The sequence below is a fragment of the Rhinolophus sinicus genome, chromosome X, assembly GCF_036562045.2.
Source record: "Rhinolophus sinicus isolate RSC01 chromosome X, ASM3656204v1, whole genome shotgun sequence".
Lineage (NCBI taxonomy): Eukaryota > Metazoa > Chordata > Mammalia > Chiroptera > Rhinolophidae > Rhinolophus > Rhinolophus sinicus.
Genome location: NC_133768.1, coordinates 15,457,160 through 15,474,225, shown reverse-complemented (window position 1 = coordinate 15,474,225; position 17,066 = coordinate 15,457,160). Strand labels below are relative to the sequence as shown.

The 17,066-nt window shown below is 38.2% G+C and overlaps 1 protein-coding gene across 8 annotated transcripts in view; it reads left to right on the top strand.

The window, feature by feature from the left end:
- The window catches only part of RPS6KA3 (ribosomal protein S6 kinase A3), a 112,813-nt gene extending 100,501 nt beyond the window's left edge, over positions 1-12,312 (top strand). For all 8 annotated transcript variants that reach the window (XM_074324161.1, XM_019755409.2, XM_019755407.2 and 5 more), the window contains 4 exons: positions 1,032-1,108; positions 1,659-1,776; positions 6,131-6,271; positions 6,919-12,312. In XM_074324161.1, the coding sequence (XP_074180262.1) occupies positions 1,032-1,108; positions 1,659-1,776; positions 6,131-6,271; positions 6,919-7,041 (459 nt within the window). In that variant the 3' untranslated portion in view covers positions 7,042-12,312. The remainder of the gene's footprint in view (positions 1-1,031; positions 1,109-1,658; positions 1,777-6,130; positions 6,272-6,918) is intronic.
- The last annotated feature ends 4,754 nt before the right edge of the window (positions 12,313-17,066 follow it).

Sequence of the window (17,066 nt, the reverse complement as noted above, 5' to 3'; positions counted from 1 at the left end):
CCCCTACCTGGAGATCTGGCCACACGGAACTAGCATTAACCGTGCCTCTGCCCTTTGGGTGTCCTCTGCCCTCTCCCACCTCCTCCCCCGAATTTGCCTCCCGAATTCTTACTTTTAGGCCCAATATAAACCGGTTGCCTCATAGCCTTCCCTCTCTCCCCTATCAAGAAGGAATAGCTTCCTCATCTTTATACCCATAGCGCTTTAGACATAGTTTTGTTATGATACTTATCATGTTGAATTGTTAAATATATATGTTTCTTTCCCCTGCCAGATTCTGATTTTCTTAAGAAAACCAGAGTTGTTTTGTATTTGTCACAGCTCGTTATAGTTGGTGGTTATTAAATGCTTGAGTGAATCAAATTATATACAATTTTGCACTATGTCATTTGTACTAAGTTATATGTGTTCTTAAAAGTATTATTTTCTGTAACTATTTCTGTAGCCCCATACAAAATACAAATTCATTGAAATAAGAAACTTACCTTCAATTTATTTTATAGTCCTCTGTGTGCCATGGCAACACTCAATAAATGTTAATTCGAATACCAAAATATATATATCTATATATATAAAATCTTTATACACACACATGGTACCCCAAAAATGTATACACATTTTAAGAAAGGAAAAAACTATTAAAATTGTAATACTCAATATATACCAGTAACAAAAGGTAAATTCAAGTCATGTTTGACTTCTGCAATTACAAGAGGTGCTCAAAGTGGTTACCATCAGCATAATTTTAATACAGTTTTTTCCTTTCTTAAAATGTGTATACTTTTTTTGGCACTATATATGTATTTTATGTATATATATATTATATATATGTTATATATATTATGTATAATATATATGATTGTTAGTTGTAGAAGGTTCTAGAGTAGGATTAATATATTGCCTTGTTTGTTAATCATATTCTGTTGAGGTTTTTCTTATATGCATTGATTTAGGAGATATAATTCAGTTCCCACAGCCTATCTAAATCTATATAACAAACTGGTGTGTTCATACTGATTTTGACTTTCTAGGTTTTAAAACGACAAGGCTATGATGCTGCTTGTGATATATGGAGTCTTGGTGTCCTCCTCTATACAATGCTTACTGGGTAAGTGTGTGCCATATATTGTAAGCATTTAATCATCAATATTTTGTTTATGTTATCTAGGTTTATTTTTTAATCTCTATGTTATAATATCTTTCTTTTCATGTTTTCTGATACAATCCTGTATGTATGTGTGTATGTGTGTGTGTGTGTATACATATAAATATATATATATATATACACCACACTTAAGTTATATCATTATTAATTTTCTATAATGTATTATTTATTGTCTTGAGGTTGTAAATTGATTTTCCTTACCTTTATTCTTGTTATATCGTAAACACACATGATTTTAAGTATTTTATTCTACAGTGTGTCATATCTTAAAATGTTTATATTTTTGTGTATTAAGTCTAATTAATGTTTCATAACTTACACCTTGACCTGGTGCTTTGTGGAGCTTCATGTTGTTGATATTTTTCACTTTAATAGATTTCAATAAAGTATCACATTAATTAAATTACTCAGAGTACTTTTGGACACTGCAAATAAAGATTCCAACCAAAGAAGAAATTTTATTCATTAACATTTTAATTTTATTATAAATTAGTTACACTCCATTTGCAAATGGCCCTGATGATACACCAGAGGAGATATTGGCACGCATCGGCAGCGGCAAATTCTCACTCAGTGGTGGTTACTGGAATTCTGTTTCAGACACCGCAAAGGTAAATATGGCTTTCTGTTGTAAGTTTTTGAGAAAATAATTTCTCATAATTCTTGGTAAGAATAAATAACATAGGTTAGAAACTTTTGTTTATAAAGTAATATTTTGAGGTGATGTTACCAAATAACTTGAAATAGAAAATGGACCGTCTTAATTTCTTTCCCTGAAGGCATTGATTTGACTGTATTGTATGTACCTCTAAACTTGCTTCTTACTGAGGAACATGATGAATAGTAATGATAGTAGTCTTCATGATGTGTGTGTTTACTGTGTGCCTCATGCTGCACTTTACCTAAATTATCCCATTTAATCCTCTTAGCAACCCGTAAAATAGCGGGTAGGTACCCCCATTTCACAGAAGGAAACCAACACCCAGAATTTTAGTGTGAACTTGTCCATGGTTACATACCAGGTACGTGTGGGCATTTCAAACTAAATAGCTGATTCCAAAGCCCTTATACCCTAGAATAACTATAGCATGTCCTATATTTGGTCCATGTTATAAAGAAAGGAGTATTATCTTTTTCACAATAAAAGGTGGGATAGTTTTATGACAGCTTGAAATCCATTTGAAAAGCCTTTCTCACTGGAAGATCTGCCATCCCCTAAATAGTACTGACTTGCTTTCCAGCTCTACTCTAGTTTCACTCTATTCATAGAAAATTCTCTTTTAAAAAGAAGAGCAAAGTTTTCCACTTCAAAATAAGGAGAACATAAAGGAGATGAAGAAGATAGATACTGGTAAAAGTGCTGGTTTTTCTTAGAGGTGGAAGCTTGAGTTGATGTGATTGCACAAATAAACAGGGTATGTCAGAAATGTATATAGATACTTTACGCAGAAACAGAGCCTCAGCTAACCAGTATAATGTCTGTGGATATAATATTTGGTTTTATAACTTCATTTAAAATGAAATGTTAGCCTTTCTTTCCCTTTTCTTAACAATAAAATTTCTTAAACCAGATGATTCATTTTTCTGGGTACTTATTTCCTTTTTAATTCATATGTTGAGCACCTACAATGTGCTTAATGCATGAAGGCTCCAGGGATAAAAGATGTGACTCAGATAGAATTCCCGATTTCAGGGAGCTTACAGTCTAGTTGGGAAATGGCCAAAAATATACAGTACAGTGTCACGTGTGCTGTTACAGTGGTACGTTTTCTGTGCTAAAGAAGTTCACAAGTGATGCTCAGTCAGAAAGATTTCAGAGAAAGCTTTCCAGAAGCAATGAAGGGATTTGCCAGACGGCTTTGGGGAATAGAAGGATGCCATCCAGGCCAGGCTGAGGGACGAGCACATGCTGTTCATGGTCAGGATGGCATAGGAAGGGCAGAATGCCTCCAGGGGGCTGCAAGGAGTTTGATAGGACGAGTACAGGGTACACGTGAGAGGGTAGCTGATGAACCCAGATTATGAAAGGCCCTGTAGACCATGCTCAGGATTTGGGGTTCACTCTAGGTATTGGGGAGCTGTTGAAAAATATTGAGCATTGTAGGGGTCAGATTTTCCTTTTTCAAGTTCTCTTCTGTGGAGCAGTAATTCTTATCCATGGGGTCTGCCACAAACTTTGTCATGATCGGTTGGGAGACATATCAAGTAATGTTGCCATAATAAAGTATCAGAGCTTGCACAGTCCCTGCTTTTTTAATAAGTTAAAGCAAGTCGGGGTTATTTCTCTAATTTCTATAATTTGTTCTTACTCACTTGCATTCCAGTATGCTTTTTTGAGTGAAAGAGAAACATAGGTGAGGAGGAGATACAAATAGAGCGCAAAAAACTGCATCCAACTCACAGCCTATCTTATAAATACCATGTTATTACTAATAACCTTTGCTGGTTTGCCAGCTAAGACTTTTGACTACAAACATGATGTAATATAGTGAATGCCCACAAAATTGGGATAGAGGACCCTATCAATCTGGTGTGTCCCCTCAAGAGCAAGGTGCATATGTGACTGTCGTCAGTCACATGGACCATACGTGTCATGTGTGACTTTGAGAAGAACAGAACCATAGCTACCATTGACTGAGCACTTATGTGCCAAGGACTGTGGTAACACTTTCACCTGCATTAGTTCACTCAGTCTTCACTGATCTAATATTAAGCGCATTGCTTGGAAGGTTTTGCAGTATTTTGGGTCATGAATGGGGAGGATCTGAACTAGAGCAATTGTAGCCATATGGAAGAGAAATTTAGAAGGCTGAATAGACCCAGTGGTTTATTGGACATAAGAAGCTAGGGAGAAACAGATATCACGCGTGCAGTCCACATGTCCCCCTCGGGCAAATGAGTGGGTACTGGTGTTCTTCGCCAAGATGTGGAATACAAAAGAAGTCGTTCTGAGAGGAGCGATGATTACAAATTTGGACATTATGAATTTGCTTCTGTGATGTGTAATTAAGAGCTGTATATCCATTAGGCTACTGGCTATATGGATATAGATCTTAGCAGAGAAGTCTGGGGTGGACATTGAAATTAGGAGTTGTCATCCTCCATAGTAGCTAAAGCCATGAGCGTGAGTGAGTTTATCAGAGCAGACTGATAGCAGCAATGGAAGGAATTCAGGGAGCACCACTATTTAAAGAGGAAAACTTAGGCGGAATAGCCATTGAAGAGTAGCGGTAGGAGAAGTGGTTCTAAGTGACTTGGCCAAAAGAGCACTGGTTAACGCACAGATCTGCTCAGAATTGTACTAGAGCTTTGTTGTGCCCCTGAGCAGCTTTGATTCGTTTGAAGCACAGTTGCCCACATCCAGAATTTGGAAGGGGAGGTACTTAATTGTTTCGCTTTTTTTCTCTAATTCTGTTCAGTTATTCCTGTTCTTAGCTGTTAATGAGAACTAAAAGTAAGAAACTATAAATATCTAATAGCAGAGGAGTACTTGGAATAACGTTTCCCCAGTTCCCAATATCCAGGCAACCACCAGGGTCTGTCAGTTCTTTCTCTTAAGTATCTCAATTCCATCCACACTTCTCCATCTTTTATACCGACCCCCTCAAAGCTATCTTCTCTTGCCAGTCTCAAATTTGAGTCTCCAGGCTTGCCCCCGTCAATCTGTTTTCCTCCAAACTTTAGTGAGTGTAATCTCTCTAAAGTCCAAATCTGACCACACCACTCCTTTGCTTTAAATGATTTATTGCCTCTAGAAAAAAATCCAAATGTGCTAATATGGCTTATAAGGGCCTTCATGATCAGGTTCCTGTCTTGCCTCTCCCACTTTTATCTGCTGCCATGTTCTTCTTTATGATTTATGCTGCAGCCTCACTGCATTCCTTTCAGTTCCTTAACTGACATGTTCTCTCCTACCTGAGGGCTTTCCTCCAAACACAGTATGTTCTATCTCCCTGAAGTGCTGTTTCCCCCTTCCCTTCTCTAATCCAGCTCCTGCCTATCCTTCAAGTCCGACATTTCTCTAACGAAGTCACTTCAAAAAGCCACCCTACTCTAGTCAGGTCAGGTCTCTCTTTGTGTTTCTCTAGCTGCCTCTCGTATTTATTCACCCTATCGGAGAACTTCCTATTTGTTTTGTAATTGGTTCTTAGACTCTCCCTCACTGGGCTGAAAGCTTCGTGAGGTCACAGTTCATTTCTCTCTTGTTCACTGCTAAATACCCAATGCCTAGCAGAATGCCTGGCCTTAATGGATACTCAATAGATATATTTTGAATGAAAAATTAAACAAGTGGTACATGGCTTTTAGAAATCACAGTTGTGTTATTTGGAAGAGTATAAAACTATATAACAATTATAGGGATCTATATTCCATGTATAGGAGAGCATTTGGATGGATAGAAAGCATTTGTCTCTGGAAGAGTGGGATTCTGGGTGTTCTTCATGATCTTTTCCTTTTCTGTGTTTCTGATTTTCCTGTAATGCCCATGAGTTGCTTTTGAAGTAGGAAAAAAAATTAAAATTCTGTAATCTTGAGAGGGGCATTTAGAGCCCTCCGATTAAATTCCTGTTATTGGACAGTTCTGCTTTTCAGTATTGCCAGCAGCACAAAAAAAGTGTTAAGTAGCTGAAAATTATTTAAAAATAAACCTTCAAAAATGTGGAAACATCAGAATATCTAAGGGAAAAAAAGAGCCAACGTATTTAAAGATGCATAAAATGTGGTATATTTACCCTTATAGTGCACCAAAATTACTATCACTCAGGGAGGAGGAAACAGAGACTTGGGTTTTTGCTTTTTAAAAAAAAAAAAATTGTCATGCTGACCAATTTGCTTTGAGCCCAAAGATCTACCTACTACCAGAAAAAATATAGTGTCATAGTAAGAGAGAATGTTCAGCAGTGTCAAGTGCTATAGAAAAAAACAGAAAGGTTCACATTTGTGTTATTATTCTTCCCATTATAGGACCTGGTGTCAAAGATGCTTCATGTGGACCCTCATCAGAGACTGACTGCTGCCCTTGTGCTCAGACACCCTTGGATAGTCCACTGGGACCAACTGCCACAATACCAACTGAACAGACAGGACGCACCACATCTGGTCAAGGTGAGCAGCCCCATTTAGACCCTGTTTTCCACATGTCCCCCGTGAGAGACTGTGAGATGCCCTCTCCATGCCACAGCACCTTTCCCTTTCCCTTTCCCTCTCCGCTTGCATCCAATTCTCCTGTGGGATTCTCTCACAGTGGGTGATTTAGAAAAGAAAAAGGCAAGCCGTACCAAATAGCATAATAAATCTAGTTTAAGAATGACTTTTTAATTTCTGAATTAATCAGATAAGCTTATGGGTTTCTTAACTTCTCTCTATACTGTTCTTTCTTATACATAACCCAAAGCAGTTTGAGGTTGTCACCAGTGGCAAAACACAAGTTCCAAAAGAGCATGCCTGCTGCCTCTCGGATTAAAAGACTGCAAAGAAAAAAAGTTGAATAGTCCTGAGAAAAGTGAGGATTGCTTGTTACAAGGCCATCCCTGTTCCCTCTCATCCATAATTTCAACCTACCACATTGGCCTCTTCAGTTTTAGTTAAATCAGAGGATTTGAACAGTGTGGTTTTTTTCATTATGAGCCTAATAAAATCTACATAAATTTGCTAATGTAGAAATTATCTGGGGAAATAAATCTTCATTTCATATTCTGTGTATGTCACGACCCATTGTCATTTTTGTTTTGACCTTCCTTTCCTGTCTTCAGGGTGCCATGGCAGCTACATATTCTGCTCTAAACCGTAATCAGTCACCAGTTTTGGAACCAGTAGGCCGCTCTACTCTTGCTCAGCGGAGAGGTATTAAAAAAATCACCTCCACAGCCCTGTGAAGTGACCTCAGTGAGATATTTGGTACCATGGTGTAAGCTGATAGCACAAGTTCTGGCGACAGGTAGCACATATCTGAGAGACACCTGCAAGCACACACTGTCCCAGCTGGTACCCATAATGCTGCTGCTCCTGCTGCTGCTCCCGCTTTCGTCTCTTCTCGCTTTAAATGATTGTTAGCAAGTTAGATTTTCCTGGAGCTTCGATGAAATGAAAATGGAAAATGACGAAGATATATTCACTGAATCAATAAGAAGAAGAATGAACAGATGAATACCACCTAAAAATACACTGAATAAAGTACTCTACACCATATAGCATTATTTTTATAGGAAATATTTCATGTCCCTTAAATATTCTTTGTTAGTGATAGGGATGGACAGTTTATGTTAAGCACTTAGCTTAATCCGTTTATATTAGCACTGTATTCCTTGTGCCATCCAACATTTTGTATGTTTTTGTAAACAGTTCACATACAGTACATTTCTGTACTGCTTTCTTTAATGTATACATGCCTTGTTTAACTTGGAATCTATTATTATTAATCAATTGACTATTAAATCTGGTTAAATAGTTCACCTGGATTAACAGTATTGTTGGACAGCCCTAAAAATGGCCAGATTGTGGAACAGCTGTTGAATGTAATCCTTCCAAAATGTACATATCTTTCCCCATGTCTGTTTCACTGGTTCATTCGTTCGTTTGTTTCTTAAAGTCAGGTGCTCTGTCAGACTAACGTAGACAGCTGTGATAGCAGAGAACGTTATATGTGTGTGGCATGACATCAAGAGTACACCTATGAAGTTAGTCCATATGCTTTGCAACTCCTTAGGGTTCCTTTTTCTTTAATTAAGGAAGTAGTTCTTGCACTTTTAATCTTAAAGAGTATCCATACTTAGTATTGGCATATAATTTGGAATTTTGCCAATATACATCAAAGGCCTTTGAGAGTCATGGTGAAGAGACTGGCAAAGGAGAGTGTAGTAACAGGTCATTCAAGTCCCGTTGGACCTTTTCATGTTTAGATCAAATTGGAGAAGTTAGCATATGAACAACAGGATACCTGTTCTTGTATACCTGTGAGAAAAGTATGCTTTTTTGGAAAAAACGTAAATCATAATGAGTTCTATCCCATTACGATACTCTATATTAAACACTTACCTGAATGTAATAAAAACCACAGGCCTCTATATGAAATTCGATTTAAACTTTATTCTTCTAGGGATTAAAACATTCTTGATCGAACAATATCTGTTCTAACCTGAAGTCATAGCTAAGGTAGGGTAAGTGAGTGTTCAGCATTGAGTGTTTTCTTAATTCCTCCTGATGATTATCGCCACGTAATATTCCCTTTAACTTCAGAAATGATCAGTTTTCATAATGGTCACTGGGTCTGCTTAGATTACAGCATTCATTATCTACATCTAATTTGGTAGTTTCCATAATTTTATTTGATTGAAGACATCTCTGTATCCATTATTACCTGTATCTTCCAACTTACCTAGCATACATCAATATGTAATACGAAAAACATGAGCAAGGAAAAAGTGATTTAACTTACCTCATCAAGAATGCACCCAAACAGATCTTTCTGGTCATGTACTAAGCCACTTACATCAGAAATCTTTTGTCCTGCCAGAAGCTTTAAATCTTTCCCTGAGAGTACCAAGTCAAGAAAGTAGTCTCTAATTATCTTGGAAGACCCTGTTATTCCTTAATTCCTCTATGCAATTAAAGAGAAAGGGAAAATCTATAACATTCCTTTTGCCCAAGTGACACAAAATGATTATTGCATACAAATCAAATATAACTTTATCTTCTAAATTTAAAAAATTTTTAAGAGGAGAGATTTCAGAAGATATAGATGGAGAAAGTTTTTTTAAATTCTTGAATATGTGGATGCGAACTATCAAAAGCTGCTTTCCATTGCCTGGATAGAAAGCTTTCTTCTCTCTCATTCTCCTCTATTCAGCGTTTCAAACCACGGTCATCCCAAACTCTTGTGGCTTTTAAAATGTTAACATAACTCGGGGTATATTTTTTCAGATTTTTGACATGCTATCCCATAATTGCTTAGGTGTATCATCCATCATAGTCTTTTAGAACCAGAAGTAAATGTGTAAATCCTTATAAGTCATCTAGTCCAACTTTCTCATATTGCATGTGAAGAACCTGTGACCCAAAGCAAAGACTAGAATTCTTACCATTCAGTTTTTTTTCCCCCTTCAGCACCATGCTGCCTTCCCTTCATATTATCACCCAACCAGGAGCTGAGTTGTTCAAAAACTGCATATTTCTTGGGGCAGTCCTCTACTGGTATATGAATGCCAAGTTTATTGCTTTCAAAGATATTGCCTTCTTTGCTTAGTCCAGCCACCAGTTTTGTTGGAGAAAAGTAAGTTATATGTTCACAAAACTGAAGATTTCTCCCTAAAAAGCAATTCATGAGCATAATTCATTTTACCTATGATTGTGGTGTTCCCATTGCCTTTGACTTACAGCAGACAAACTTGGCCAACAATGTGCTCTAAATGTAGTGCTTGTGCTGGGTTCACCTTTCCATTCATTTCTCCATGTTCAAATCCTCCAGGCAACTATAGTTGTGGTAGTGAGGCCCTTCACCAGTTAGTGCTTCTGGTTACCAGGGCTTCTCCCAGGGAGTTTAGTTCAGTCTTAAAGATATTTCAATGTGAAAGAAGGAACTAAACTAAATATCAGGCCACTTTCACAAACTTCCTCTTAGTTTATAATCCAAAATAATCCCCAGAATGGTAGATTGCATTTAACATTGCCAAGCACATACTGGAAAATAAGATTACACTACCATGTGTTTTGTATCTTCCCTTTCAAGTGATGATGTTAAACTAAGGTAAGTTTTTTGTCGTTTTAATTTTTTATATAAATTATTTCCGTTCCTTTTAATTTATAAAGCTGTCTTCCTTCTACGTACAATAGACCCTTAACTTGAACAGATTTGATATGGATTCATTTATTCACAAGCAAAGTCCGAAAATGTAGTATTTTTGACAAGGCACAGAGTTGAGATGCTGTGAGGCTGACGTGTAGGAAAAGTCACTTAGCGAGTATCTGGAGAGGGTGCGATGTGTATATGACAGAGCTTCCACATTTCACATGTGGTGGGCTGCAAAGAGCAGGTTTGGGTCAACCATTTCCCATTTTTTAAGAAGTGGTTGCTGTTGGGGCCAGGGGACATCCTGGGAGGTAGGGCTGGCCTGGTAGCTGTGCCTTGCACCCTCTGCCCAGGAAAGATGTGAAGGGGGAGAGGGGTGCAAAGGCTTCACAAATAGGCAGAATGGTTTGAGTAGGCAAAAGGCTGGGGTAGGTCCAGCCTCTGGTGAGAGCAGAAAAGCATTCAAGAGTTGGGGGCCTTGGTACAGATGTACTTAATCATCATGGAAGCCAGCAAGACACATCTCAACATGGCTTTGATAGTCTCTACTTCCTGGCCTTTATAAATGTCCTAAAATTGTTCCACTTGCTTTACTATGTTTTATAGAGAAAATTCTCTTGTGGTAGTATCAAGCATTTGAGATTTATGAAGGCATTAGGACAGATATCTCAGGAATGTAAAGGGTCAGAAAAGGTCTGTTTTCTGTGATTAACAAATCCAATGGGTTTCGTGGCTGACCCTTGGTGCTTAAACCAGGAGGTTCCGATGTAGTCCTAGAGTTCTGTCCCTCTGACAGGTCCAACTCCATGTGACCAGCAAACTGGACGCATACTTTGAGCCTTATTTAATTCACAGATAAGTTGACTTAACTCGGTATTTTTATTTCAATAAATGAAAATAGTCCTCTTTTCACCTCCAGATCGCTTACATTTTTCTGGTCTCCCCAAGTGACCATTGGTGGAGACCAATTAATGAAGGAATGAAATTCGCTTTCTTGGGACTGTGGTATTCTGCAGAGCCATGCTTAACCACTTTTTCTAGTGAAGAATCTACAGGATGATAATGCCTAAATATGGACGGCCAAGAAGAATTTGTATCTACAGTGTGCTTTATGTATTTTTGACACTGCTGTATTCTGTGTGATTGAGTGACTTGTAACTGGTTCCAATGTGACTGAGTGTTCTCAAAGAATTCTAGTAACTAAGTTGACTTAATTTTCTTAAGCCTTGTATTACTATCAGTCTCACATTTACCACTCTGATTCCAGTCTTTTAACTGTTCATAACGGCATACCAAGGGTTGGGATAAGAGCCTACTTCCTACCTCTTAAGGCACTTTCCTCATTATTTTGCCATGTAACCTTGAAGTGCATGATAAGCTGTTTAAATGTCAGTGACTTCTCCCAGAGCAACTAGCAAAGTATATGACATTGAATAGAGATTAGTGGAAAGGGAAATTTAGAGACTAAGTTCGGGGGTGCAAACCTCAAGAAAACCTTTAGAGCACATACCATTTGAGTACAGTATATGTAAACATGTGAGAAGAGAGTTGCTATAATAGTCCTCTAAGTAGATTAGATCAATATCTAATGGAAGTGAAAATCTTTACTCCTATTATCACTATAGTACTGAATGAACTGTATACTGAGTTTTTCAAACAAGTATTTAAAGTAGAACTTTCAAATACAAATAAAGGGCATAAGGATAAAGGTTTTGGTTTGTGTTTCTCTAAGTGTAGTTATCATCTAAAGCTTTGTTTTTTTATTTTTAAAAAAAGCTTCAAGGTATTGCCATTCCTTAGCATCCTTAATAATTATGGGTGATGAGTTTTTAAGTCTTAAAATTATGTACATGTATTAGGTTTATCTTAACTCTTACCCTAAGAAGGTATACACCTAAGGGGTGTAATTATTTTGCATTTTTGGCCATGGGTGGGAATGGGGTGGGCATCTACTTAAACAGTTTTTAAAAAAAATCACAAGTATTTTTCTACTATTATATATGATCTTACTTTATACTAGTTTCTCTCTAGTAAAGCATGCCAGAAGCCCAAGGTACCATATCATGCGTTCATATGTATTGTACCTTTTATTGGTGGTTCAATCGCATCAGATGCTTGGCACTGCTGCCATAATTATGAAATGCTTGTAAAGGATTAAATATCACTGAATACTTTAAATTGTTTTACTTAAGAGTCTAATCTGGGAAGTTTTCAAATCATACTATTAATGTGTAATCTAAGCTCTTTCAGATGTATCCATGAATAATCCTGGAACAATATTGCTTGTATTCCTGTCACAGAACAGGTTTTGTAATCTTTAAAAGAAATGAAAATTTATATAATAAAGTTTCAAATAAATGCATGTATGTTCCTTTATCAGATTATTTCAATTACATGATGATCAATCCTTCATATTGTCGAATTATTCTATCCAAAGTATAAATTTATCGAATTGGATTGATAGAACTTAAAACAGTAGTGTTTCTGAGTTAATAAGTACCAAGTAATTTTTCTATGCAAAGCTTTGGTTAGCCTAAAGCAGGGCTGTCAAAACTGCGGCCCGCAGGCTAACTGCAGTCCGCAATCCATTGTTAATTGGCCCACAGCAAATTCCAAAAATATATTTAGTTTACTTCAATAAACCACGTGAGGCAATACGTACTTCACCCCGAGTGAGTGGCCCGGCTGTTTGTGTATTTTAACGCATATGGTCCTTGGTAAAAAACGTTGAAAAAAGTTTTGACACCCCTGGCCTAAAGAGTGTGTCAAATCAGACTCATATCAGTCATAGATCTTACCCAAGACCAAACTTGATTAATCATTCAGAGGATACAGGGTAATCACCAAAGATGAGAATCTTCTTGGAGAAGTCCAAGATTATCAGATTTAGCTCCAAAATAAACATTTTCTCCCTCATTATGGTACATTTTGGATTCAGAATTTAAGGACAAGTTTCTTTCTGAGCAATGTATGTAGAAACATTGTTTAAACAAAGGGAGTCATTTGGTTTTGCAACATCCTCTTATGCCTCATTAATTACAAAATGTAAATGATGAACCCACCTTCTCCAACCAACCATGCCTCATAAATCTATAAATTCTAGGTTTTACAATAAGCCATCTCTATAGACCAAGTGTATCTTGCTAAAAGCATTTTAGAGATAAGGACTTTTTGTTTCTTTCTGATAGTATCATTAGCACATTTAAAAGGAAATTTGAGGTCTATGATTCTTGATAGGGAGGGAATGGGTTATAGTCCTGCAGTTAGCCCTTTCCTTCCCTGTTGACATTTTTAGTAGTTTTATATTATGATGGTGTCTTAGTTTGCTAGGACTACCACAACAAAATACCACAGATTCGGTAGCTTAACAAATTTATTTTCTCACAGTTCTGGAGTCTGAAAGTCCAAGATCAAGGTGCCAGCTGAGTTGGTTTCTTCAGAGGCATCTCTCCTTCACTTGCGGATGGCTGCCTTCTTTCTGCCTCTTCATATGGTCGTCCCAGCCCTGGTGCCTTCCTCTTCTTTTAAGGACACTAGTCATATTGCATTAGGACCCCATCCTAACAGCCTTGTTCTAACTCAATTACCTCTTTAAAGACCTTAACTCCAAGGTACTGGGGGTTAGGGCTTCCATGTAGAAATTTGGAGGGAGACACAATTCAGCCCAAAACAGATGGTTTAGGGGCTATCCACTTGGATTAATTTGGGTATTCAGGTGAAGATGGAAAGCTTCAAGGTCTACTTGGTATTATACGGGGCCAGTGTAAGAATGTTCCTCTATTTGTTTTCTCTCACTGCCATAACAAATTACCACAAATTTTGTGGCTTAAAACAACACATATTTATTGTCTTCACAGTTCTGGAGATCAGAAGTCCAATAATGGTCTCACTGGGCTAAGATCAAGGTGTCAGCCAGGCAGCATTCCTTTTTGAGGGTTGTAGGGGAGAATTGTTTCCTTGCCTTTTCCAGTTTCTAGAGGCCGCCCACATTCCTTGCCTCATGGCCCCCTTCCTCCACTTGCAAAACCAGCAACGGTGGTTGGAGTCCTCTTCACATGCATCTCTCTGGCCCCCCTCTTCTGCTGCTGCTTTCACTTTTAAGGACTCATGTGATTATATTTGGCCCACTCAGGTAATCCAGAATAATCTTTCCATCTCAAGATTGCACGTGCAACCTTAATTCCCTTTGCCATGCAAGATAACATATTCACAGGTTCCAGGGACTAATATAAGACCTACATTAATTTTTGCTCCAAAAGACGCATTAGAGCTGATGGTCCAGTTAGGGCTTATTTTTGGGGAAACACAGTAGGACATGGACATCTTTGGGGTCCATTAGTTGGCCTACCATGGTTATCTAGAGAAATAGCTGGCTCCTCAGGCCAACATGGAATAGCAGTATTTGCCGTTACCACTCTTCTACAGCTTTACAGATCCAGATATTAAATTTTGTCAATGGGCCCTAAATTGATAGAATTGACACACTCTAGCAAAGGTAGGTAAAGAAAGTGCAGGATGCTGTAGGAATATATAGCAGAGTTGCCTAGGGATCAGGGCAGATCTTCTAAGTAAACAATGATTATGCTAAGACCTAAAAGGGGAAGAAGGGTAGAATAGAATTTACAGAGAGTCAGAGTTAGAGGCACTCAAGAAATTAAAAGTTCTGTATGAATGGAACTTAAGCCATAAAAGAAGCAAGACATGAGGCTCAAGAAATAGGCAGGGGGCAAACCATCAGACATAAGAAGTCATATTAAGGAATTTGGATTTTATCCCTTTGGTTTTCCCCCACCCCAGTCCCCATTCGTTATTTCCTTTGCTGCCAGACTGAATCTCGTGGCCCTATAGTTGATCACCTGAATTTCTACCTCAGAAGCACCCTAAGCCTCCTTATATCCTTGCCTTTATACTGCACCCACTGAACAATAACTGATATCTTGGAGGAAACCATACCATTATGCAAACTGATTCCACCGCAAGTATATGTATGTTTTCAAATCTCAGCTAAGCTCTCAGTACCGTTTGTCAGTTGTTTGTCCTTGGTCAGTTCCATTTTTCACATTTCCTTTTTTTAAACAGCTTTATTGAGATAATTTACATACCATAAAGTTCACCCATTTAAAGCAAAAACATTAATTCAGTGATTTTTAGTAAATTTAGAGTTGTGCAACCATTATCATAATCTAATTTTAAAACATGCTCATCATCCCACAAAGAAATCTTGTACCCTGGTCCAAGCCACCATTGTCTTTTGCTTAGACTGTCCCAGTAGCCTCCTGCATGGCGTCTATTTCTTCCCTTCTGTTTCTTGCCTCTGCAGTCTATTCTTAACAGAAGCTAAAATGATCTACTCAGAACCTACTAATGATTATAACAAGTGATCTGGTCTCTTTACCTCTCCGATCTCATCTCCCCAAAGCCCCCCCCTGGCTCACTGCATTCTAGCCATACTGGCCTTCTTGCTATTTCTTGAATATGCCGAGCATGCTCCCACGCAAGGTCTTTGTCCTTGCTGTTCCCTACGCCTGGTACACATTTCCCCCCATGGATGTCTCTATGACTCACCTCCTTCCAAGGGATTCTGATCGTTAGTCAGAGGTGGGGAACCATCCTATAATAGACAAATGAAGCCTGATTCTTTTCTCCTTTGGGGTTTTATATTAGGTAATTGATAGAGACTTTTGATTTTTAAATATTTGAACATCCCGACACTGAGAGTCTGATTATTTACCATGTGTTAAGTCAATTGCTAAACACTGAATCCACTATATCAATTAATTCCCACAACAAACCAATATGGTAAGAACTATTCCTACACCGAATTTACAGATGATAAAACTGAGACTTATAAACAGGTTAAGTAACTTGTCCAAGATCGTAGAGTAATAAATTGCTGTAGAGCTGAATTTGAACCCAGGTCTCTCTAACTCTAAAGCCCAAGTTCATAATTATTTGGCCTTGAAGCAAAATTTAAATACATTTCATAGGCATCCTTTCATCCTCAATTGTGTAAATTGCAAATATTGCAAATGGAAAGAGAAACCCAGAACTTTAAGTCCCCGTAATCTTTCAGTTTCACTTAAGAAGTGCATCTGTCATTGGTTACTCATCCTCAGCTCTATTAACGTTTTGGACTGGATAATGCTTTTTGGGAGTGGGGGTCCTTACAGTGCATTGAAGGATGATTAGCAGCATCCCTGGGCTCTGCCTACTAGATGCCGGCTACATTGCCCTCCATACCCACTTGTGACAACCAGAAATATCTCTGGACACTGTCAAATATCCCTAGTAGAGAACCGCTGTGTTGGACAATTGTACTTTATTCCTCTGTCACTTAGGTGTGTCCATTTCCCTAGAGTGATAATGTTGAAACCCAAATGTTTTCAGGAGGATGATTTATTTAAAATAAGCTTACTTAAAAGCTTACTTAAAAGTGAAGCTATTCGTCCTGCATAGTCAGCTGTATTAGTTTTCTGGGACTACCATAACAAAGTACTACAGACTGGGTGGCTTAAACAACAAAAATTTATTTTCTCACAGTTCTGGAGGCTAGAAGTCTGAGATTAAGTTGGTTTAAGTGTTAGTTTCTTCTGAGGCCTCTTGTTGGCTTGTAGGTAATCACTTTCTTGTTCCTGTGGAGGTCTCCCCCCCATGCCTGATTCCTAATCTCTTTTTATAAGAACACCAATCACATTGGATTAGGGCTCAGAGTAATGACCTCATTACAACTTAATTATCTCTTTAAAGACCCTATCTCCAAATACAGTGACTTTCTAAGATATTAGGGGTTAGGAACTCAACATATGAGTTTTGGGAGTGCACAATTCAGCCCATAACACTGAAGCGTCACGCAAATATTATGCTTTGGCAATGGGAATGATAGGAAAGCCTTGCCCTTCCCCGCTGACGCCCAACCTGGTAGCTCGGGTGAAAGGGCCCAGTTAAAACTGAGATGTGACGTTAGAATTGGTGAGTCTGCTGCTCAAACCCAGAGCGGCTAGTTTGTCACAAAGCCCCACAGGTCTGATGTCAGCCAGAAGCGGGCGCTACCTGAATCCATCCTTTACTGTGATGTTTGGGCCCCGCCCCCTCTCTCGCTCTCTCCCTTCCTCCGCC